Source organism: Pantherophis guttatus, chromosome 1 (assembly GCF_059756535.1).
Source record: "Pantherophis guttatus breed Tessera chromosome 1, ASM5975653v1, whole genome shotgun sequence".
Lineage (NCBI taxonomy): Eukaryota > Metazoa > Chordata > Lepidosauria > Squamata > Colubridae > Pantherophis > Pantherophis guttatus.
The window spans coordinates 45,002,793-45,026,388 of record NC_142063.1 but is presented as its reverse complement, the minus strand read 5'-3'; the positions used below and the strand labels follow the sequence as shown (position 1 = coordinate 45,026,388).

At 37.5% G+C, this 23,596-nt stretch overlaps 1 protein-coding gene across 13 annotated transcripts; it reads right to left on the bottom strand.

Moving 5' to 3' along the window:
- Positions 1-901: 901 nt before the first annotated feature.
- Positions 902-22,739, bottom strand: DDX24 (DEAD-box helicase 24). 13 transcript variants are annotated; one of them, XM_087872774.1, is made up of 12 exons: positions 22,571-22,727; positions 17,564-17,678; positions 16,896-17,035; positions 15,734-16,440; positions 14,448-14,813; positions 12,305-12,458; positions 10,218-10,733; positions 7,727-7,802; positions 6,222-6,410; positions 3,588-3,717; positions 1,616-1,684; positions 902-1,274 (listed from the first exon to the last, which is right to left on the bottom strand). In XM_087872774.1, exons 4-11 carry the CDS (start codon positions 16,431-16,433, stop codon positions 1,656-1,658), a joined length of 2,160 nt encoding a protein of 719 aa, XP_087728900.1. In that variant the 5' UTR covers positions 16,434-16,440; positions 16,896-17,035; positions 17,564-17,678; positions 22,571-22,727; the 3' UTR covers positions 902-1,274; positions 1,616-1,655. The 13 variants fall into 13 exon arrangements, with proteins under 13 accessions (XP_087728900.1, XP_034274283.2, XP_087728869.1 ...); XM_034418392.3 differs by lacking the exon at positions 1,616-1,684 and having other exon boundaries at positions 22,604-22,739; XM_087872743.1 differs by lacking the exon at positions 1,616-1,684.
- Positions 22,740-23,596: the final 857 nt, after the last annotated feature.

Here is a 23,596-nt window from a genome sequence, read left to right as displayed (position 1 = left end):
ATATCCAAAGAACTTGTTCACCCTGCATTTCTAGGGCTAGTGCAGAAGATACAGTACTACTGCTGCTGTTACAGTAGTAGTATCTAACTATTTTCTAGATTTACCCATATTCTGAAATGCTTTATTTCACTACTTTCGTTTATGAGGCTGCCTTTAATAAGTAAAATATCTAATTAATATAATTGATAATGGCATCACAGGTATATGTATACTTCTTTGGAGAATCCAGGTTTAATATTCCTTCCACAAACAGTGCATAGAAAGAGATGGAAGGTTATCCACAGGAAGATTATCCCAGCTTTCCACGGCATGGTAACCTATAAATACGTTTGGAGTGCAACCTTAAGAATTCTCCTTAAGAATGGCCAACAATTTTGGGTTGAAACTCTGGGAGAGTCTTTCCTAATGTAACTGATGGACACCAAACTGGAAAAAGATGGATTATATTTTGTGTTTACCATCATTACTGCTTCTACATCAAAATGTATCACATGTAAATACTATTAATTAATGATGTTTTCTTTTGTGTGTGCTAAACACACAACTGTCTGATCAGGTGGGTGGAAATCTTTATGCCAAGGATCAAAAACATGGCAATTGCGAGTCCTCTAGATCAGCACTGATAAGTCCCATTATTTTTCCAATTAAGTGCTTTAAAATGCCTAAAGCTTCAATCAAGTATGCTAATATCTCATGAGATTTCAATCTTCTTGCCCGAGATCTTGAAAGATAAGACCAAAATCTTTCAAGCTTTCACAATCTTCGAAGATCTGAGCATTTTTATATGAATGTTTATACATATCCTTGGGATACTGTACTAGATCTTTCGATGGTGCCCAGGGCATGAAAAAATTACCAACTCCTGTTTTATGTATCTCCAGATGATATGGCAATAACAGTAGCAGATTATCATAATCATTTATTCAAGATAGATATGTGCATGAAATGAACTCTGAGTAAGTCATGTCTACAAAAGGGGGAAAGAAACATTTTCTATCTTTCATCTTCATATGTCCTGTCAATTGTTTAATAGACATGTGTCTATTATTGTTTCTTCTTTACCTTCTTCACTTGTACTTTTGATACAGCACTCAAGGCAGACTGAGAAGGCTGGCCTATGTAGTCAGATAGAACTAATTTCCCCGACTGGGTTGGGTATTTGGTTTTCATAAGACCTTTAAATACTGGCTGACTGAGCAAGTGCTTAAGCTGCTTCTTCATCCCCTTCAGCATCCTGTGCTTCTCGCTCTCTTCTTGCTCAGTGAACCGGCCTCCTATAATTTAAAAAAAAAAAATCCAGAATAACACATAAAAAGAAAAGGCCAAGTTCATTACTGAAGTCATTATTTTATGATTAAAAATATCCCGGCCCTCAAGTAGAAACACACAATGTCCTTTGTAGTTATATATAACCCATATAAATTAGCAAGGCTGTAACTCAGGACTCAGGACTCAGGTGTATAATGATCTAATTTGACATCCCAGTTTCAATGTTCTCCATTCCTATTTAAAACAATCAGTAATGTTACTTCTAAGTATTTTCTATCTATCTATCTATCCGATGTTACTTCTAAGTATTTTCCTCACTTAACTATAGGATAGACAAAATACGTACAATGGCAGGGCACATATTTTTCATGGAGAGGGCCTCTGGTTCAATCAAGCTTCTCTTTCACAAAGATCTCTGATAATGGAGTTGGAAAACAACAGTGTCTCAGATCTGGTGCCAACCGCAGAAGACAATGTTAGATGTGATTTATTTATTTATTTATTTGTCCAATTTATATGCCGCCCTTCTCCGTAGACTCAGGGCGGTTTACAATGCATTATAGAAATAGCCTGCATACTTTTTTGTATATACCTACTTATTAGGGCTTTTGCCCCCCCCCCCCCAAAGTGGTGTTTTTCTATACAAAGTTGGTTTATTGCCCCCACAATCTGGGTCCTCGTGATGGCAGATGAACTTGTACAAGTCAATAAACTGTATTAACATTCATGTATCCTTTGCATCTATTCATTTGGGAAGGATCCAGAGCAAAGTATGCCTATCTATCTTAAAAGGCAGAACATTATGTTTGAGAGATTGTGGGGGGAGAGGCATCTCTCAGCTTCCAAGAGAGCTGCAAGAGACTTCCAACTTTCCAGAAGATTGATGGCAATAGCAGTATCAGTGGAATGACAGAAATGGACCAAAAATGGGGTGCACGGAGGCCGAAAATGGGGCACACGGAGATGGCGATAGACAGCAGTGGTGATGGGCAGAGACGGTGGCAATGGGCGGTGGAGATCCCCACGGCCTGGAACAGCTGATAGGTGGTATTCCAGGAGGCCGATCCAACCACCAATCAGCTGCTTCTGCTAAATCAGGCTGTGCTGAAGCTGACCAGGCTGTTTGTGGTTTGCTGCAAGGAGGCAAATTGGTGGGAGGCAGAGACCGAAGGGTGGGGGCTGGCGGCTGGGCAGGGCTTTGGCAACATTTGCTGTATAAGACGCACACACATTTCCACTCACTTTTGGGGGAGGGGGAAAATGCGTCTTATACACCGAAAAGTTAGATTTCGGTAACATAATTTCCATCCATTTCTTTCTCTCTCTCTCTGTATTAACAGTACAAATAGAAGTAGTTTGCCTCCTAGAAACCTCCTGCTCCTATTAGCACCTTTAAGTTTGGAGAAAAAAGGATAAAATATTGCACTACTGAATATGAGTAGTTTTGCCATTGAATATTGGTGATATTAATGCTCTCTGAGCTTGGTTGTTTTCTTACAAATGTTTTATTAACCAAACTAGATTGGGTAATGGAACATCTGCAAGAAAACAACCAAACTTAGAAAACACCAAAAACCCTTCATTTCAACCCAGAGCTGCAAATATTCTCCTTTAGTGTTGATGATATGAGTTAAGTGCTCTGAAGGGGTTTTAAATTAGGGAGCAGGGTCTTGTGTATTTCAATATCAGTCGTCTACCCATCATAAGAGAATTTCCCCATTATAAGAGCAATTTCTGCCCTTCAGTCACAATAATAATTTTGCTGGTATTGCTGGAGCTGCTGTCTGAAATGCAGTGATGCCACTTCTTGTCGTTTTAAGATAGGAAATGTATGGACATTTTAGTTTAAGTTCTAAAATAGCATGGCATTGTATTCGCACATAGCTTTCCCTACCCCAAATCTCTTTCTAAAAGAACATGGACAGGGAAAGAAAATGTGGATCCTGGCTAACTGCAAACTTGCAATTATGGTTGCACTAACTGCAACATCTTAACTCCAGGATACAATCGCCAAAAAGCTGCTCATCTCATGAATACCTAAATCGCTCTTACCAAGTTAGAATGAAGCCTGCAGCTGGAAACTTCGTCCTTGCCCCCAAACAGCTACATTGATTTTAGATCAAAAGAGAGACCATAACCACATGGGCACCCCCTAGAACAGGAGCAAATGATATCACAGATTTTGTATAATTTGTGAGACGATATCATGTTACAACCAGGACTTTCGGGCATATGGCCATTCCTTATGACTGCATCCTGGCTGAGAGAGAAGACATCATTTGGAGACCTCCACAGCCTGCACACTCATTCCTACTTGCCTGTTAGCTCATCATCGTCCAGATCAAGTTCAAGTGCTTCTGCAGCTTGCTGGAGCCATGAGTTTTGGTGCTTGGCTCGGCTGTTGAAATACTCAATCTTCTCAATCTGTCTTGCCAAATTCACACGCTCCTGAAACAAAGGAAAGAGGATAACTAAGCTATCAGGTTATGTACGTGTGTGAATCATACAGGGACAGAAATCGGGCACATGAGAAAAGCATCCTAAAGCCAGGTAAAGGTGACTGAAATGGCAGAATCGAAAAGCTAGGCAGCACAACCTGCATAATGTGTAGCTTTTCTGCACTGTTATATAAAAGCAGTAACATAGTAGCTTGCTTAGCTTTGTGGGTCCCAATTGTGTACAGGTAGTCCTCGACTTACGACCACAATTGAGCCCAACGTTTCTGTTGTTAAGTGAAACATTTGTTAATAAGTAAGTTTTGCCCCATTTTACAATTTTTCATGCCACAGTTGTTAAGTGAATCTGGCTTCCCCATTGATTCTGCTTGTCAAAAGGTGGCAAAAGGTGATCACGTGACCTTGGGACACCGCAACATTCATAAGTATGAACCAATTGTCAAGCATTTGAATTTTGATCACATGATCATGGGGATGCTACAAAATTCATAAATGTGAAATGTGCCTGTAATGACCTACATTATGGGTGAAAGAACTAGCAAGGTGGAATATGGGACAGTCTGATATACCTGAATTTTACAGCTACAGATCTATTATAAGGCAGTCTTATATAAGGCATTATAGTATGCCTTATAATAGATCTGTAGTTGTAAAATTAAGATATACGAGACTGTCCCATATTCCACTTTCCTAGTTCATATATAACAGAACCCTATAAAATATCATTGAAGGATGAACGTCTATATTTTTGTTTCAAAAGATAAATGGTAATAGTTGTAAAAGTATATGAAAAGCAGGGAGATTTAGACCCAATGAAGCTGTCTGCCAATCAATGCAGAATAGACTAAAAAGCTTCTTTATATCTTGATTGAGTAACGAAAGACAATGACGATTTCTAGCTTAGAAAGCTTTTACTTGATACTTACATCAATTTGTGCTGAGCATCACTCTTCAGTGACTATGTGTTGCAATACTTAACTGGAATCACCAGAAACAAGATATTCTGATTAATTGTTCTAACTGTCAGGAAATTTCTCCTTAGTTCAAGGTTGCTTCTCAAAATAAGGAGAAATTTCCTGACAGTTAAAACAAGTAATCAATGGAACCACTTACCTCCAGAACTTGCTCCAACCCTGGAACTTTTTAAGAATATATTGGACAACCATTTGTCTGAATGATTGTCCAATAGAATGGTTGTCCAAAAATAGTTCCTTATCAAACTGAAATGAGGCACTGAGTAGGGTGTCACAAGATTCAACCCCATGGTCTCTACTCTTCAACTTTTTTAAGGTAAAGGTACAAGTTCCCCTCGCACCTATGTGCTAATTGTTCCCGACTTTAGGGGGTGGTGCCCATCTCCGTTTTAAAGCTGAAGAGCCAGCACTGTCCAAAGAAGTCTCCGTGGTCATGTGGCGAGCATGAGTAAACGCCAAAGGCGCACAGAACACTGCTACCTTCCCACCTCAACTTTTTTACTAATTAGTTTAAAAAAAACATGGGGAAACGGCTTATCAGATTTGCAGAGGATACAAAATTGGTTGGATAACTAATATTCCAGAAAAGAAAGATTAAACTATCGTGGCAGGGGTCTGACAATGATATATTGAGATGTAACTGTGACAATATGCATTTTTTTCACTTAAGAATATTAATTAAATGTGCAATATAAAATGTGAAATTTTTCGAATAGTAATTGTATTTCTGAAAAAGATCTTAGTCCAGAAGCTGAGTACAAACTGAATATGAGTCTGCAGAAGTAGTCCTCTACTTATAACTATTCATTTAGTGATTGTTCAAAGTTACAACAGCACTGAAAAAAGTTACTTATGACTGTTTTTCACATTTACAACTGTTGCAGCATCCCCAGGGTCATGTGATCAAGATTTGGGCGCTTGGCAACTGGCACATATTCAGAACCGTTGTACTGTCTCAGGATCATGGGATCACCATGTAGAACCTTCCATGGAGGCTTCTGACAAGCCAGGTCAATGAAAGAAGACAGATTTGCTTAACATTTGCAAGATTCATTTAAAAACTGCAGTGATTTGCTTAACAATCATGGCAAAAAAAGGCCGTAAAATGGGGTGCAATTCATTTAACAAATGCCTTGCTTAGAAACAGAAATTTTGGGCTCAGTTGTGGTGGTTAAGTCGAGGACTAACTGTAGTGTAATGAGAGGGCGGGTGAGCCAAGAAGACAAAGGCATCTTTGGTGTAGTATTTTAACAGATTTGTACAACAAAGAATGAATCCAATGGTCTGAGTTCCAGATTCTCTCTTATTACCTTAGGAGCAGATTCAGGGCCTTAGGCCATAGTCACCTCATGGAAGAATTCACAAAAATAAATGCCAAAACTATGTAACTGTTCCTATACACAGGTTCTCCAATTAAGTTCCCAAATTAAATTGAAATTACCTTTTGTTTTAAGATCTCCATGAGCAAGAAAAGTTATGCAGTTAAAAGCATAGTTAATTCTGAAATAAAGTTAAATTTTACCTTGATTGCTGTCATGTATTTTGCCTCAACTGGAAAGAAAGGAAGCTCTTCGTCCTTCTTCAGCGTTTTATAAATCTTTTTAAAATTAATCAAGTCATGGGGGCCAATCAGTAGCAAGCTCAGGCCCTCATTGGCAGCTCTGGCAGTCCTGCCACTTCTGTGAACGTAAAGCTCGGAAGTACGAGGAACCTGGAACAGCACAAGAGATGCAACAGTTCCACAGAGACAGGACAAAGTTTATATAAAAAGACAATCCTTTCTAGCAGGGTTGGATGGATTACAGTGTTGTAATGTGACAGCCGGAGTAAATTCACAGAGATGCAAAGAGCATGCAAGGTCAAAACTTCTGACTCTAGAACTTCTCTACAATTCTAAGTAACCACTGAAAAGTCACAGACGTTAACGCTCTGGTACCAGTGACTAGAATGACAGAGATCATTTTCTTTTTTAGGAAGACTTGTTTCTGGAAAATGGCTGGACCACTCCTGGAATGCCACATTGAGATGGATTAGTAAAGATCACTCTTCCTCAGAATGTTCCTTTTGGAGACAGAATATTTTATGTATAATGAAGCTCTTCTTTCCTTATGAAGAAGGTTAGAGTTAGGAAGCTATTATCAAGATTATGTGAAATGTTAATACCACTTTATAATGCCTTGGTAAGGCCACACTTGGAATACTGCATTCAGTTTTGGTCACTACGATGTAAAAAAGATGTTGAGACTCTAGAAAGAGTGCATAGAAGAGTGACAAAGATGATTAGGGGGCTGGAGGCTAAAACATATGAAGAACCGTTGCAGGAACTGGGTATGTCTAGTTTAATGAAAAGAAGGACAAGGGGAGACATGATAGCAGTGTTCCAATATCTCAGGGGCTGCCACAAAGAAGAGGGAGTCAAGCTATTCTCCAAAGCATCTGACGGTAGTACAAGAAGCAATGGGTGGAAACTAATCGAGGAGAGAAGCAACTTAGAACTAAGGAGAAATTTCCTGACAGTTAGAACCATTAATCAGTGGAACAACTTGCCTCCAGAAGTCGTGAATGCTCCAACACTGGAAATTTGGATAATCGTTTGTCTGAAGTGATGTAGGGTTTCCTGCCTAAGCAGGGGGTTGGACTAGAAGACCTCCGAGGTCCCTTCCAACTCTGTAATTCTATTCTATTATGGCAATGGAAAAGAATGGATGGGAAAGGGCAAGGGAATACAAAGTGGCTAAGTCTACCACCTGAAGATGCTTGAACCTTTAAAAAATGTATGTGAAGAGAAAATGTTATGGACAGCAACATCAAACTTCACTGCCTGTCTTTCTACATGACAATGCCTCAACTCTCAGAGATGTATATTTCTCCTCTGTCAAGTAATAGTCTAACTTATGCATCAAATTCTCTTCCTTTTGCCATTTTAAAACTCACAAAGAGACCATAAAATCCACCTGGTGTTTTAAAAATTGCATAAACCATAACTTGCAAACAGTAGCTGGAGAGATACACATTTTGTTTTGGTACCTGGTAATGTATGACATGCTGTACATAAGGAATATCAAGACCACGAGCAGCTACATCTGTTGTCAACAGGGGACAGCTGAAATTACAGAAGGACAGCAGCAGTTTATTAAACAGAACAGGGTGGGGGAAAAAAAAACTCTCTTTACAAATGTTCTCATCCGCACTCTACCAGATGGCCAGGTGGGTTAACCCAGCAAAATAGAATCTGTGAGTATGTCACAATGAAGATAAATAGATTAAGTTAGAGCATAGTGGACCAAGACAAACAGAAGATAATCTTATAATATATGAATTGTTTTTAAAAAACTTTGGCTGGGTTCTTCTAAAATTTCACATTAAAACTTATTTCCTTAGTTTTCATGCTTGAATGCACATGCTGATTTCTAATGTTTTTTGAATCACAATTATACTCAGAGAGATAATGCAAAACCCTTCAAAAAACCCGGTCTCTTGTACCTTGCCCTCCCTCAACCACACATAGCCTGGCAGTTAGATCCTTGCTAGCTGTTCCAAATTACAACTCCCATTCTCCCTAGTCACTATGCCTATTGAAAAGAATTAGAATTCAATGCATCTAGATGTGACCATATTAGGAAAAGTTGATCTATTTTTTTTTTTTTACCCTGACCCATTTCACAATAAAGACAGGTCTAAACATGCACATTATCCATTAACCTCCAGACAGTGACAACTTTCAATAAGAGCAGATAATTGTACAGAGATGTGATAAAGACAGAGAAATGATCAAATTGGAAAACTCGCTGGGCACAGGCTTGCTTGTGTATCAGGACGGGACAAATGCTGGGAATGGGAAATCTGAAAATAGTAAATAAAAAACAAATAATAAACAAACCCTAGAGTAGGCTGGAAATCTGGATCCTGGTCCCCCCACCCACCCACCGAGTTTCCATTGTACTAGTATCACATACAAAAACACTGGAGGGTTTGTTAGATGAACAAGAAGTCTTGTGTTTAACAAATAAGCCAATTTCTGCTATCAAGTTACCTAAACAAAATATTTGTGAATAAATTAAAATTTATTGGCTCAACACTATAGCTCCTAATACTGAAACTACTCTAGGCTGTGAAGATGAATTTCAAAGTATATGAGAAAGGAAGATTCTCTGTCAGTTTACACAATAGATTAAAATAGTTTGCTATCTTAATAGAAGAAGCAGAATAAAGCAAATAAATCAGTCAATTGTGACTAATGGATATAATTCATTCACACTGTAGTAGATAAATACAGCTTTAGAAAGGTAAGGCCTTTGTTGAGTTAAGTACAATTCCTGGTTATTCCACAGGGACATTTATGTAGTTTCCACAGCAACAGAACAAAATAGGTTTTGCCGCTGCCTCCTTTTGGGATGGTGTTCAATTTCCCATTCTAGCCCACAGCCAGGGTATTTCCTGGTGATCTCCCAGCCAAAATTTGATCAGCTAAGGTTGGCTACTGATTCTATTGGCATGGATGAAGCCAGCATTTCTTAAAACAAAAATAAGAATTATTTTAAAAAGTAATATAAGGTTATTCGAGAGAGAGAGAGATTCTAGCAGCTTTTGACACTATAGCTGAATTTTCATATCCTCTTTTTATTCTATTTACTTCATTTGTTTGTGGAGAAGTCCTGAACTTTCTTGTTCTCTCTATGCTTGCTTTTATTGGACCTAACACAAAAGTGATCCATTTTGGACAATTCATATTTACCAAAGAAACAAGCATATAAACTAAATTTAGCATGTGTGTGTTCATGCATGCATACTCACACATATTTATTTATATTGCATAGAATACATAATTATATTGTTTATTCTTTATCAGGGTGGATTTGATTTAAATCGAGTTGATTTAAATCACAATTTAAATCATGATTTAAATCAATAGTAAAAAGGCTTGATTTAAATCAACTCGATTTAAATCATAATTTTTAAAGAGCAACTGTCATCTCTGCTACTCCTTTGACCCACTGTTGACTCACCGATAGTCCCACTGTTGCAGAATATACAGCTCATGCTACATAATTAAGTTCCATTTCATGCTGAATAAACTAAATTATTTATGTATCTTAAATAGAAAACTATCTTACAATAGAGTTTTACCCCAAAAGTTTTTTATTAAAATCGATAAAAATCAAAAAAATCCGATTTAAATCAAAAAAATCTGATTTTTTTTTATTTTTTAAAAAAAATCATTGATTTTTATCCACCCTGTTCTTTATTGAATTATTGGTTTAGTTTACATTTAGAGAGCCACTTCGGTGTAGGGGTTAAGGTGCTGACCTAGGAACCACGAGACTGTAAGTCCTAGATTTGTCTTGTGCATGAACACCAGTTGTGTGACTTTGGGCCAGTCACTCTCCCTCAGCCCAACTTACCTCATAGAGTTGTTGTGGGGAAAACAGGAGAAGGTATATTGGTATGTTCATGACCTTGAGCTGTATATGAAAAGAAAGCTGGGATAAAAATCTAAAAAAAAGAATTAGATGCTGACCTGTTCCGTTCGGCAAATCTCTCCAGATTTTTTAACCTTTGCTTCTGGTGCATGTTTGCATGAAGAGGCAGTGGATTGCAGTCCATAATGGTCAAGAGGGCAGTGAGTCGTTTGATACAATCTATGCTGTTTGCAAAAACCATGCTTCTGCCTGGATGTTGCAGCAGAAAATAATAGAGATAGTAATCTTTCTCTTCTGTATCACAATGGATTCTGGTCTCTGTGAGAGTCTCCACAGTTGCCTCTTTTCTGGTCAAATCTATCACTTTGGGCTTTCCCTTGATGCCCACTTTTTGCATCAACATTTCCAGCTTGGTCTTCCTGTCGATTTTGACAGCATTTTTCTTCTGCAGAACTCTAGTGGGAGCTTGATGGATTAAAGTCAGGGTGGCAGAGAAGACAAATGTCTGACGTTTTGGGTTATACTGTGAGTCGCTCAGCATTTCCAGCAACTGAGACAGCTCTAAGTAATGTCCCCTCTCCACCATCCGGTCTGCTTCATCAATCACCAGGCATCTGTCAGATGGATTGCAAGACAGTTTGAAAGTTTTTATACAAGATATCTGGAAATGAAACAGGGTTCAGAAAAGCCTTTTTTTTTTTTTTTTTTTTTGCCATAGCAGCTACAGCAGGTCCTTAGCTTGATCCATCAAGACATTTTCAATGTTACACTGATTATGTGCTCACACTTATTTAAAATACTCTCAAAACAGGATCTTCCCATCAGATTTTATGATTATATATATCTTCTTTGCACCTATCAGCAGCTGTCAGATTATAAATGGGTTATCAATTTTTGTTGATGTACAACAAGTTAAGGGAATGTCCTAGAAAAGCACAGATATATAATACAAGAATGTGCAGGTAGTCCCTGACTTATGACCACAATTAGGTCCAGAACTTGTGTTGCTGAACAATGAATTCATTAAGTGAGTCACATCTAATTTTATGACCTTATGTTTCCCAAGGTCGTTAAGCAAATCTACCAGTCATTAAGTGAACCACGTGGCTGTTTAGCAAGTCTATTAAGACTAGATTTATGCAATATACTGTACTGTGCCATAAACCATACCAGCTGAGTTTATTTATTATGCTAAACAACAATCAGACCCATTGCACAACTCATTGTAACTCCAATTATAGTTAATAGCAGGACAGAAAAATATTTAAGACCCTAAGGACAGGAATAAGGAACCTGTGATTGCTGAACCAACTAGCATGATCAATAATAAAAAAACACTGTGTACCTTGATACAATTAAGATTAGCTTATCAGCTATTACTTTCTGAGTAGATCAATACTTTAATTGCCACCAATGGATTACTATAAGGCATCCGGTGTGGGCTTCTCTTAAAAAGCAATTGGAAGTTGCAATGGATGCACAATGCAGCAGCCGAACTGTTAACAAGCATATTTATTTGTTTATTAAATTTAAGTGCTGCCCATCTCACTCTAAAAAGCAATTCTGGCCAGTTTATTCTGGGCAGTGTTTATGTTTATCATTTAAATATAATCATTATATTTAAATCATAAATATGAAAGACATTAAAACATTAAATATGATCATAGTATCATAGAATAGCCAAGTGCTTGCAGGGATAATTTAAGCTGCGATTAGCTCAGAGAGATCTGATTTATCAGAAGGATTGCTGCTTTTTCAGAATAATTTTCTGATTACTACAATCAATAAGAATAGCTCTGGGAAGATGTCAGAAAGCTTGAAGGATTTTTTTTTTTAAAAAATCAACAGAGCAATAGAAATAATTTAACCTAAACTCTCCCAACATTCACAAAGGAAAAAGCAAATTTTCATAATCAAGGATAAAACAATTAAGCATTTTTAAAATCACAAACGTACTTCTGCAGCTGTTAATGATACAAATGCTATGAAATCACAGAGACCAATCTCCTAGTTTGATTGCAATATTACTTCATACTTCCTTTAAAAAGCACCTCAATTGTTAACGTGACAAGTTTGACAGGGGCAGGGAAGAGTTTCAACGATTCAGCATAAACCATATTTTCTTAAGACCCGGAAATATGTAAGTACGTCAAGAGTTTCAGCCTTGAAGAGACCCCTGTAATACCTGAGCTGCCGTAGTTTGGAAAGATGGGGCTGCTTTTCCTGGATTAGCTCCCACAGGCGCCCTGGGGTTGCGATGACAATCTCTGGCTTCCTCTTCAGCATCCTTTGCTGCTTTTGAGGAGCCATTCCTCCAACAAGAATGGCTGTTTTAATATCTGAAGCAAAGAAATGAACATTTAAATGTATGAATCACTGCTCTTGCTATCTTACATTCAACTCCAGGATATTTCTAGCAGAGGAATAATGGCCTTTACTTTGTGAGAAGCCACTGGGTGATGGACAAGTAACTTTCTTGCAGCCAGTTCAGTGTCTGAAGGATATGGGGCACATCACTGGGAATGTCACCTTGTCTTTTGCAAACGCTTTGCTCTTTAACTTCCCCATGATGAAAAAAAATCAAGCTCTCATCACATATACAACTGAAATTAGGGGATTCTGAGCCAATCTATATTACTTTACTTTTAAACTGAATTTCCTTTGCCGTAGTTTGACTATTGATATCTTCTAAACAGATCTTTCTAGAAAACATTTTGGTTTTAGCTGTGTAAACTTGATAAGCCCACTTTTTACCTCTAAATCATGACTTTTTAAGAAAAAGTTTAAAAATAGAATTCTCTACATAGGGCTGTAGAAAGTCAGCTTTTAACTTCCTCCATTGACAAAGCTGATTATTTACCCCTACTCTTTGCTTCCTTATTTTTAACCATTTAGCAATTCATAAAAATTCATCTAATCCCATGGTCATTAGTTATTCAAGAGCCTTTGATGAAGAACGTTGTCAATAATTTTTTAAAAATCTATGTATACAACACTGAGTCATTTCTATGAGATCAGTAGCCCTATGCGTGTGATAAAAAAGTAAATAAACATTGTGTCCAAGTTGATATCCTCAGTAAAAATGAGGAAGACCAAATCTAGTTTTGATTGTTAATCTATGTATAAATTCAATTTATCATTGTGTTAACTTATTCAAACATTCAATAAAAAGCTACAATATGATATGCATGTTTAAAAGATTATTTGTCAGAAAGTGTGACTACTCTCAAATCATTTAGATAATCATCGATCAGAGTTTAAAAATATGGCACTGTCAATTTATTGCTATGTTTCTGAATATGTGATTGAAAACATATAATAATATTTCATGGAGCAAGACAAGAGGTTTTAGATACTGCATTAACAGGCAGAACTATTTATAGGGATTGCCACTAGTATTCCCTTGCAAATACTTCTAATTATACTGCTCATAAATAAATCAAGGAGATAATAGCTCAATTGTAGGCCAGGGTGCTTTGACTTGTAGACAATTATGGACTAATTGGAAAAATACTCTGACCCGGCATGATAGTTACCTATATTCCTCCCTGATTTAACAAGGATCAAGCTACTATACACTACTTTGTCATAGGAAAAAAGAAGAAAAAAGACCTATTAACAAATCTTTACAGGTAATCAGAGGTAGAATTAAAATGAAAAATCATATAAACCCAACTCCTGTCAATGCAGAAAATATACCCAACTATGTCAGATAACTGCTCATCCAACTTCCGTTTAAAATTCCTCACAAAGAGAAGACTCCACATCTGGGAGCTTGCAGCTTGCAGTGTCAGAAAGTTCCTCCTGCCATTTAAATGGACTTTCTTGTAATTTAAATCCATTCTTTCACATTCTGTCTTTAAGAGCAGCAACAACAAAAAACTAATCTGTTTCATTACGTGTGAATGGGCTTTACACAGAATATAGACTGCATCCATATCTCAATAAATTCATAAATAAATTAATAATCTTCTGTGTTCTGAACATGCTTTGCTTTTTTTGCTACTCGGGGTCAGGAAAAGAAGCTAGCAAGGCAGCAAAAACTTGGCTCTAGTATTGAAAGCTTTAGTTTGCTATATTTTTAGAGACTAAAAAGAGCAAATTGACCAAATTCCCAGCATGTTCACAGCAAAAATGAAAATTAGAATTTTTTAAAAAAAACAACCAAAGATCATCTCTCAGAAAGCTGGAACTGCATTCTGTATTATATTCTATACTTTCCCTGGAGGGAAGGGAAAAAAGTTCTGCAGAAAAATTAAATATTAGGATAGGAAACCTGAAGCAATATTCTTACATTATGCACAATGCAACCCTGGGAAAAGACGTACCTGTGAACTTGGCCACTGCATCAATATGATGCTTTACTTGGACAGCCAGTTCCCTTGTAGGGGTCAAGACCAATCCCAGAAGAGGATTATCTTTAAAAGAATTCTGTTTTGGGGAGCCCATATCAAATTCTGAATCCTGCAACAACTCCATGGAGTTTACTGCCACAGACTCATTATCATCTGCAGAAGCATTAGTTTCATCCATATCTGAATTTAGTCTTGTTTCTTCACTTGTGTGCTGCTTTGCCATTTCATCTTCACTGTCCGCTGTTTCTTCAAACGTGCCGCTTGTCGTGTTTTTTGAGCTGTACCACTGTAGAATGGAATGGATCATTGGAATGGCAAAAGCAAGTGTCTTTCCACTCCCTAAAATGCACACAAACACCAATGTTAGGACATACGGGAAGTCAATGTTATGCCATAAATTGTCCCTCTGAACCACAATTGCTACTACACAATTCACCCAAGGGATCTTTCTGATCTTTTTAGTTATTGAAGATATTATAAAAGGAAGGGTCTACTTTTGAGTGGCCAATGACCAGACTGTGAGATGCCATGTTTTCAGGGCTGTGCTCAAAAAGTAGATGAAGCTAGGAAAATAACAGGATGTAAAGTAATATTTAATTCATTAAATACATTAATAAAGTACATGTCATTTGTTGAATAATGGCCATTCAACTAGTCTATCAAGGTTAAAAAAACTTAAATGAACAATCTTTTTTTTTTTTTTAAAAAAAGCAAGCTCCACGCTGTAGGTCCCTAGGCTGTGAAAGGCAGCATGAATGAAAGGAGACTATATTAATTTCACTTAACTCCTTAGACAACTAATCAGTCACAGCAGGAAATAGAATAGTATCAGTTTGATTAGTTTGTACTGATTGGCAATTATTTCCAGAATTTTAGAAACTTCCTTTTGATCAATAATGAAGCACATCAGAGAAACTACCTTGCATTGTTCCCAAGCAACCCAAATTTTCTTCTGCGGGCTAAATTCAGTTATTTCAATAAGGTTATACACTACACCTATTTTGCCAGTGATGGAAATGAATAAAGTCAATCACTGCAGTCCTTACCACTGATTTCACCCTCTCTAGTTTCTCCAGGCCCTGTTCAAATATTTTCAAAGTTAACTCTGCATTCTCAAACAAAAAAGGAATGAGTCTTCACACTTTTGCTGTGCATTTGTCAATTCAGCAAATACAAAATCTAGAACAGTAGAATCGAGTACACACAAAACCAGTATTTTTACTATTTGTATTTCCATGTTTTAGGGTATGGGGGCATACCTGTTTCAGCAGCACCAAGGATATCCATGCTATCTCGAATTGCAGATGGTAGAGTTAGTGCTTGGATGGGAGTTGGTGTACTGAACCCCAATTCACTCAATGCCGAAAGGACAGGCTTAGGAACAAAGAGGCTCTTCCACGCAGTAACATCCGTTTTGTGATCTGATTTTGTGGATAAGACTTTGGCTGCCCAGTTATTAGCTTTTTTGGAAGCTCCAGTTGGTTCAAGAACATTTTGGGGAGAACATTTCTTCTTTTTCCTTCTCTTCTTTATCTTTGTGGGTTTTCTTTCCAGGCTTGTCACCTCCGTTGGCTCATAATCATGTTGCTCATACTTAACAAGGGCTTTTTTGCAACTGGCATCCTGTTCAATTACTTTTTCCTCTACTTCAAGTTCCTCTTTCTTCCTTTCTCCATGTTCTAATTTTTTCCCTTTTTTTCTCTTTTTGGGGAGAGTGGCTGGACATACTTTTTCAAGCTCGTCATCATTACATTTTCTTTTTGCAGCTTTTTCTTCTCCTTCTTTCAAGGAAGACACCAGTTTGTAATTGGTAAGCTCTTCAAAACATATTATGCCTCCAAGCTCTTCATCTGCAAAGAGATTTGGGTCGATCTCAATGGGTTTCCATGGCCCTGTAACTTTGATGCCTTTTTGTTTTGGTTTAGATGATGCTTTAAACTTGTTTCTTTTAGGCTTCATAATGGACCTTTAAATAAAGAAAAAAAGAAACACTGAAAGTAAGGCTAGGAGTTTATAAAACCAAGCCAGACAGCTGAAGATGATTGAATTACTGCCCCATCAATATGGCATTTTCATTCAAGAGTCTTTAGCCTATCTGTCAGACTGCCACATCTCAATCTGTCAGAAATTACTCAACATGGCAAGGATAGATGAATATTTACTACGTTAAGATGAAACCAGTGAGCTAAACTGCTCCCTATCAATGTGGAGACCCTCCTTATACTCATAGTAATTAATTATTAATTATAACAGATATTTAGTTTTTTTGCTTTTCAGTTTTGGAGTTATATGACTGTTGGTTGCAGCCAGCATTTCTACTTTAAGAAATGCAACCTCCCTGTATAATCACGACACTTTCCCATTTAAGAGTGCTCCTTACTAAAGGATTAGTTTAAAAAGTAAGGAATTAAAATTACTCACTAGTAACATCTAGTCGATTTCTCCTTCTACATGGAAGTGGAATTTAAGACATAAAACCTTTTTTTTTTTTCTCCAGAGAAGTTTTATTTGTCCTCAGAAACTCTTGCACTCATGCTGGGATCAGATAAGGAACAATGATGCTGGAAAAATATTCACAGATGGCAGCTTTGATTAAAATCTATCTTAGCTATGCAGTATGATTTGTCTTAATTAAGCAATTCATGTCTTCAATTATAAATGCAGGGCTAAATATGATGAGGTTGAAGTACAAATATTCATTCTCCTAGTTCATTTTGGAAAAATAGCAAAATTTGAGTTCCCATCTTAGGTTTCCATAATAGGAGACTGTTTAAAACTTACAAGCTTTAAAAAATAACTCATTTTTCTGGTTAACTATACAGTGTGATTCCCATTTCCTCAGCAACCTTCAGACTCTTTTCCTGCCTAGGTACAAAACTGCCACCTGAATACACATTAGAAGTTGACTTGTTGAAAAAGCCATGGATGCACCTTGTTCATTATTGTTTTCTCTAAATTACATATTTCACATGTAATCCCTCACATCATTCTTCACCATTGGGTATGCATTCCCAATGAGAACTTCAGCTTTTCCATTTCTGTGTGAACCCAAGTACAGAGAGGAGTTTGTCAGCTCTATTTTAAAATACCTTGGTTTTAACTGAGGATTTTCTACATGCAGCCATGTCCAGTTCTTGACTTATGGTCCTGCCTTATAATAACCGTTATCCTCTTCATGAACTGCAATTTCTAGATACACAGATACTGGGAACAGGTAAAAACGTAATGGCTTAAAGTTATTTTTGAGCTTCTCATTGACATCTCAATAGCCATTATTAAAAACAGAATATTAGATGTGTAGTCTGGTACAACCAAGTACAGATATTCCTTGACTTACAACCACAATTGAGCTCAAAATTTCTATTGCTAAGCAAGACAGCTGTTAAGTGGGTTTTGTACCATTTTGCAACTGTTCTTGCACAGTTGTTAAGTGAATCACTGCAACTGTTAATAAAATGGTTGGTAAGTAAATTTGGCTTTCCCATTGACTTTGCTTGTCAGAAGTTTGCAAAAGATGATCACATGACCCTGGGACACTGCAACCGTCATAAATGAGTCAACTGCTAAGCATCTGAATTTTGATCATGTGACCATGGGGATGCTGTAACTATCGTAAATGTGAAAAGCAGTCATCTCATTGTTTTTCAGTGCCGTTTTAAGTTCAAACGGTCACTAAACAAATTACTGTAAGTCAAGGACAACCTCTAGTTCCCTCACAAGAAAAGAACTATCATCATCCAAAACTATTTTCATCTAAAAAAATAAAGCATAGCTCAAATATATTTATATGTCCCTGCATATAGTATAGCCCAGTGGTGAAATGTAAAATTTGTTACTACCAGTTCTGTGGGCGTGACTTGGTGGGAGGGTAATGTGACTGGGTAGGCGTGGCCAACTTTTTTTTTTTTTACTTTTAAAACCATTTTTTCTGAAACCTCTTTGGCTGAAGAGGTTGTAAAAAAATACTTTTAAAAGCCTCTGACGATCCCAGCTCAGCCGCACGATCATCAAAGGCTTTTTTAAAAACTTTTTACTTTTTTGGCCCAAGAGGTTGTAGAAAAAATGCTTTTAAAAATTTTAAAAAAAGCCTCTGATAATTGCGCAGCTCAGCTGGGCGGGAGGGGGGGCGGGTGCAGGGATTTTGCTACTGGTTCTCCGAACCATCCGCTGCCACTGCTACCTGATTGCGCGATCCGGTCTGAACTGGGAGCATTGCACCCCTGGTATAGCCTAGAAGGTAGAATTCTTTATTGGCTACGTGTGATTGGACACACAAGGAATTTGTCTTTGGTGAATATGCTCTCAGTGTATATATAAAGAAAAGATACATTCGTCAAGAATCATAAGGTACAACACTTAATGATAGTCATAGGGTACAAATAAGCAATCAAATCATACTAGGAAACAATCAATATAAATCGTACGAACAACAAAGTTACAGTCATGCAGTCGTAAGTGGGAGGAGATGGGTGATAGGAACAATGAGAAGATTAATAGTAATAGTAATGCAGACTTAGTAACTAGTTTGACAGTGTTGAGGGAACTATTTGTTTAGCAGAGTGATGGCGTTCAGGAAAAAACTGTTCTTGTGTCTAGTTGTTCTGGTGTGCAGTGCTCTATATTGCTGTTTTGAGGCTAGGAGTTGAAACAGTTTATGTCCAGGATGCAAGGGGTTAATTCTACACTACAGTACTACCGATAGAAGTGCCAGTCTGTATTTAAAGTGGTTGACAAAAGAAAGATTGCAAACTACAGTCTTTTTTCCCCTACTTTAACTTTAGTGCCAACGCTTAAAGAGATGTTAAATGTTATGTAAGGCACCAATCTAGAAAACTGGGAGATTGATTTCTAGTGCTGCCTCAGGCATGAAGCCATCCAGTTGGGTGACCTTGGCCTAGTCATTCCCTCTTAGTCGTAGAAAGGAGGCAATGGCAAACTATTTCCCAAAAATCTTGCCAAGAAGAATGCAAGAAGTAGGCCAGGCAGTTCCCAGCAGTCAGCACTGACTTGAAGGCAACAACAACAACAAATTCTAGAGCCAATTTGGTGCAGTGATTAAGACATTAGGCTAGAAACCCAGAGACCATGAGTTCTAATCCCACCTTAGCCATGAAAGCCAGCTGGGTGACCTTGGGCCAGTCACTCTTTCTTAGTCCAACCCAACAGGGCTGTTGTTGTGGGGCAAGGGGGAGGAGGAAGATAAATGGGATATGTTCACCACCTTGAGTAAAATTTGTAAAAATAATAAAGATGGGAAAGGAATAAACAAACAGCAAGAGATCTTGAGTTCTAATCCTACCTTAAGCACAATATCAGCTGGGTGACCTTCACTCACTCTCAGCCCTAAGAAGCAGGCCGTGGCAGACCACTTCTAAAACCTTTCCAAGAAAACTGCAGAGACTTGCCCAGGTAGTTAACTAGGAGTCAACACTGACTTGCAGGCACACATACTACAGAGAAATCCTAATGCAGGCTAGGCAATCTACAAGATGAAGGACTATGTGCAAACTTAAAAGACACTTAGAGTTGAATAATTAATGTGGCATTAAAATATTTGAAATATATGGATAAATAAATAAAACCCCAGAACATTGTTTGTCTGCGCAACTGTGGGTTTCAAATTTTAATGGTGGAATGCCTCCAAATCAGTGGCACATTGTTTGCCAATTTGAAATGGTAAATATAGAAACCATAGTATCAACTCTAAAACAGACTTAACACAGGATGTTTTCTTTTTCCACAAAGACAACTCCTCTCCCAGGACAGGAGAAGTAAATGCCACAGTTGTTGAATGAATCACTGCAGTTAAGTGAATCATATGATCCCAGGATCCTCATCTGTCATAAATTCTTGGCAGTTGCCACCTGTCTGAATCCCCATGACGATGGGGATGCCGCAACAACTGTAGGTGTGAAAACTGGTCATAAGTTACTTTTCTCAGTGCTGTTGTAATTGTAACAGTCACTAAACGAATAGTTGTAAGTCAAGGAGTACCTGTACACATTATGAGCAGAAATTATAGTTTATCTTTAATAGTACTGAAAGTCCATTTTTTAAAAACGTAATAACTACTGGAGCTTTATTGTTAATAATTCTCTTAGGAAGAAGAAAAAAAATCTGTCCTATGAATACTCCTACTTCAACAGGCCTCAATATGGCCTTCATATGCCTATGTTCTCTTCTTTGTTTTTGAACATTTGGTTCTGCATATTTTGTTCTGTACAGCAATCTCCTCAATTTTGGTCTCAGTTGTAGATTTTTAATTGCAGGCATTATTCACATACAATTTATATAATTACTGGCAACTGTACCCTGGTCTAAGGATTTAAAAAGTTGGTGGGAAACAATGAACTGAGATAAAAAAAAACAGAGTAGAAAAGGAAAACTTTTAAAGTATGCATATCAATTACACAGATAGAAGTGGAAGAAATATGTTTGGAATGAATTCCCTTATAAAAGGGATTTTATATACCAGTTTAAATATACCAATATACTAAATACCAATCAAATATTAGTGAAAATTAAAAAGGGATTCATAACAAGTATGACAATATTAATTTTATAGCTAGATAAAATAATGATTTAGGTTGGTAAAACTATAAAACTGACAGGATTTCTCCAGTATGCCAAGCGATGATTTGTCTAACTATGGTTGACTGAATAATGCATAATTGGCTAGCTTCACCAAGCTAAGCCATAAATCAAAATGAGTGGTTATATAACTTACCAAACCTCATCATACTTAATATATGTATATTCAGTCATTAACTTCTTAATTTTTAATATGTTATTCATTTTCATTTTTATTCTGCCTTTTCTCTCCAGAACACCCAGTATTATGCATTGCCACTTCCAACCTTATTTTCACAACATCGTTGTAAGAAGATGGTGTATGTATGGTTATCCCAACAATTTATTAAATATCATGGCTGAGTGAAGAGTTGAATTTAGGTCTCCCACACTGATAATGTCCTCATCAGGAAGTGGCTTTTAACATTTGAGATTGCTGTGTTCTTGATTGCCTGCAGTTACAACATGTTATGAATAAAAGAAACTCTAACACCTGAAAAGTAAAGGTCTAACTCTTGCCACTGTAAACAATGAAATGTATCTTGACATTTTTTTAAAGGCTGTGCTTTTTGGGAATACATCAATATCCTTCCCTGACTAAGGTGGCTAATCATAACTATACCCTTTAGATATTTTACAACTTCAAAGTTCTATTGTAAAAAATAGAACTATTTTTCTATTGTAAAAATTGAAACTGATCTACTTTAATCCAGGATTCATTTGTCACAATAATTTTTAAAAATGCCTCTGGAGTCCTCAGAAGCAGGAGGTGGAGGCACATCCTTCCTCTCCTGTTGCTTCCTTAAAAGTGATAAAAATTAAATGATAGCCTTTAATCAACCTTTCTCTCTCCCCTCCCCCCATTAGACTTATCCAATCTTCTTTTAAAACTGACCATATTAGTGGATGTTACTGACTGCATGGTACTGCACATATTGTGTAAAGAAACCCGTTCTTTTTACCTATTCTAATCCTCTTCCAATCAGTTTTAGAGGGGTTTTTCTCGTCCCAGAGAGGGAGACAATTTTTCCCCCTGTCCATTTTCTTCATGCCACGCAGAGTTTTTATAAATTTATAAAGCAGAGTTTTCAAGCTAAACTGTCCCAAATCAAATTAGAATTTCCACCACCACCACCCCTCCAAAACCCCCCGCTATCATTTTGGTCACCTGTGTAAATCTCCCTGGGCGATTTTGAGCCAGTTACAATACCTTAGCTTAGCCTAACTTCCGAAAATGCCTACTGATGGGATAGTAGTATACGAGATGGGCGTGCGTAAGGCTAAGTGTGAATTCCATCCCGAGGCTTCTAAAAGATCGGTATTTTAAGTAGAAATAAATGTGTTTTAGGGAGGAAGCCTTACAACGCGGCTTCATGACACGTGGAAAGCAGCTTTAGTAACATGATCAGGAAAAGGAAAAACGGTTCTATTGCTCTATCCGCCGCCACGTTTGTAGCTGCTTTTTTTCCTTATCCTTTTAACTACCTCTCATCGGATGACAACCCTTCTCCCCCGTGTTCCTTTACCCGTTCAGACGGTAGTTCAGATCGCTTACGGACCTAAAAGCCGCTCAAAACGCATTTACACCGTCCGGAAAACTCTCTATCGAAGCAGCCTCTGCCGAACTCTACTCCGGGGCTTCCCGGAAACTGTACCACGTGGAGGCTCCTCGGGAGCGTCCATGACAGTGACGTCATTATCCGGCGCCCACAGGTTCCAAAGCCTGATTAAAAGCGGTGCTCATTTCCTTTGCAAATAAAGGCTGCAACATCTTGATATTTTTTAAAAAAATATTATTATTATCGTCATCATCATTATTACCATTACTATTATTATTCCCACCTATCACCACCAGTTCCCTGCATTGGTAATACGCCCTGAGTCTTCGGAGAGGGGCGGCATACAAATTGAATTAATAATAATAATAATAATAATAATAATAATAATAATAATAATAATAATAATAATAATAATAATAATAATAGCGATCAACGAGAGATTCTAAAACGCGAATTGAGAAGGAAGGAATCTTGAGTTGGATGAGTTTGTCTGTTTTGTTTTGTTTTTTAAATTTTTTACAGCGCTTATAACGACTGTTAACACGCAATGGATGCAGTGGTGGGATTCAGCCAGTTCGCACCACTTCGGGAGAACTGGTTGTTAACTTTCTGAGCAGTTTGGCAAACTGGTTGTTGGAAGAAATCATTAGGGCAGAAAATCGGTTGTTAAATTACTTGAATCCCACCACTAGATGGATGTTACAGCCAAAACAGAAATGGGTTTTTCGCTGAGGTTAATTTGTATTTGGGACTGGATGGGACAAGATTTTCAGCAAGTAATGAGATGTTTTCCCCATACGTTCCTTTACTATACTACTAATGAAGAAGGAAAATTTGGCATTATCGGTTGATGGCTACTAATAGTAACTATATCGACTGTGTTTAGGTGACTAGAGCTATAGCCTATAAGGTAAAGATAAAGGTTCCCCTCGCACATATTTGCTAGTTGTTCCCGACTCTAGGGGGCGGTGCTTATCTCCGTTTCAAAGCCGA

Excerpts from the sequence above, each read along its gene's own strand:
- DDX24 (XM_034418392.3), bottom strand. The coding sequence starts at position 16,433 with ATGAAGCCTAAAAGAAACAAGTTTAAAGCATCATCTAAACCAAAACAA. Across the intron at positions 14,814-15,733 it reads CCTTGGTGCTGCTGAAACAG|GGAGTGGAAAGACACTTGCT; the intron begins GTATGCCCCCAT and ends TGTGCATTTTAG. Across the intron at positions 1,275-3,587 it reads GGACGATGATGAGCTAACAG|GAGGCCGGTTCACTGAGCAA; the intron begins GCAAGTAGGAAT and ends TTTAAATTATAG.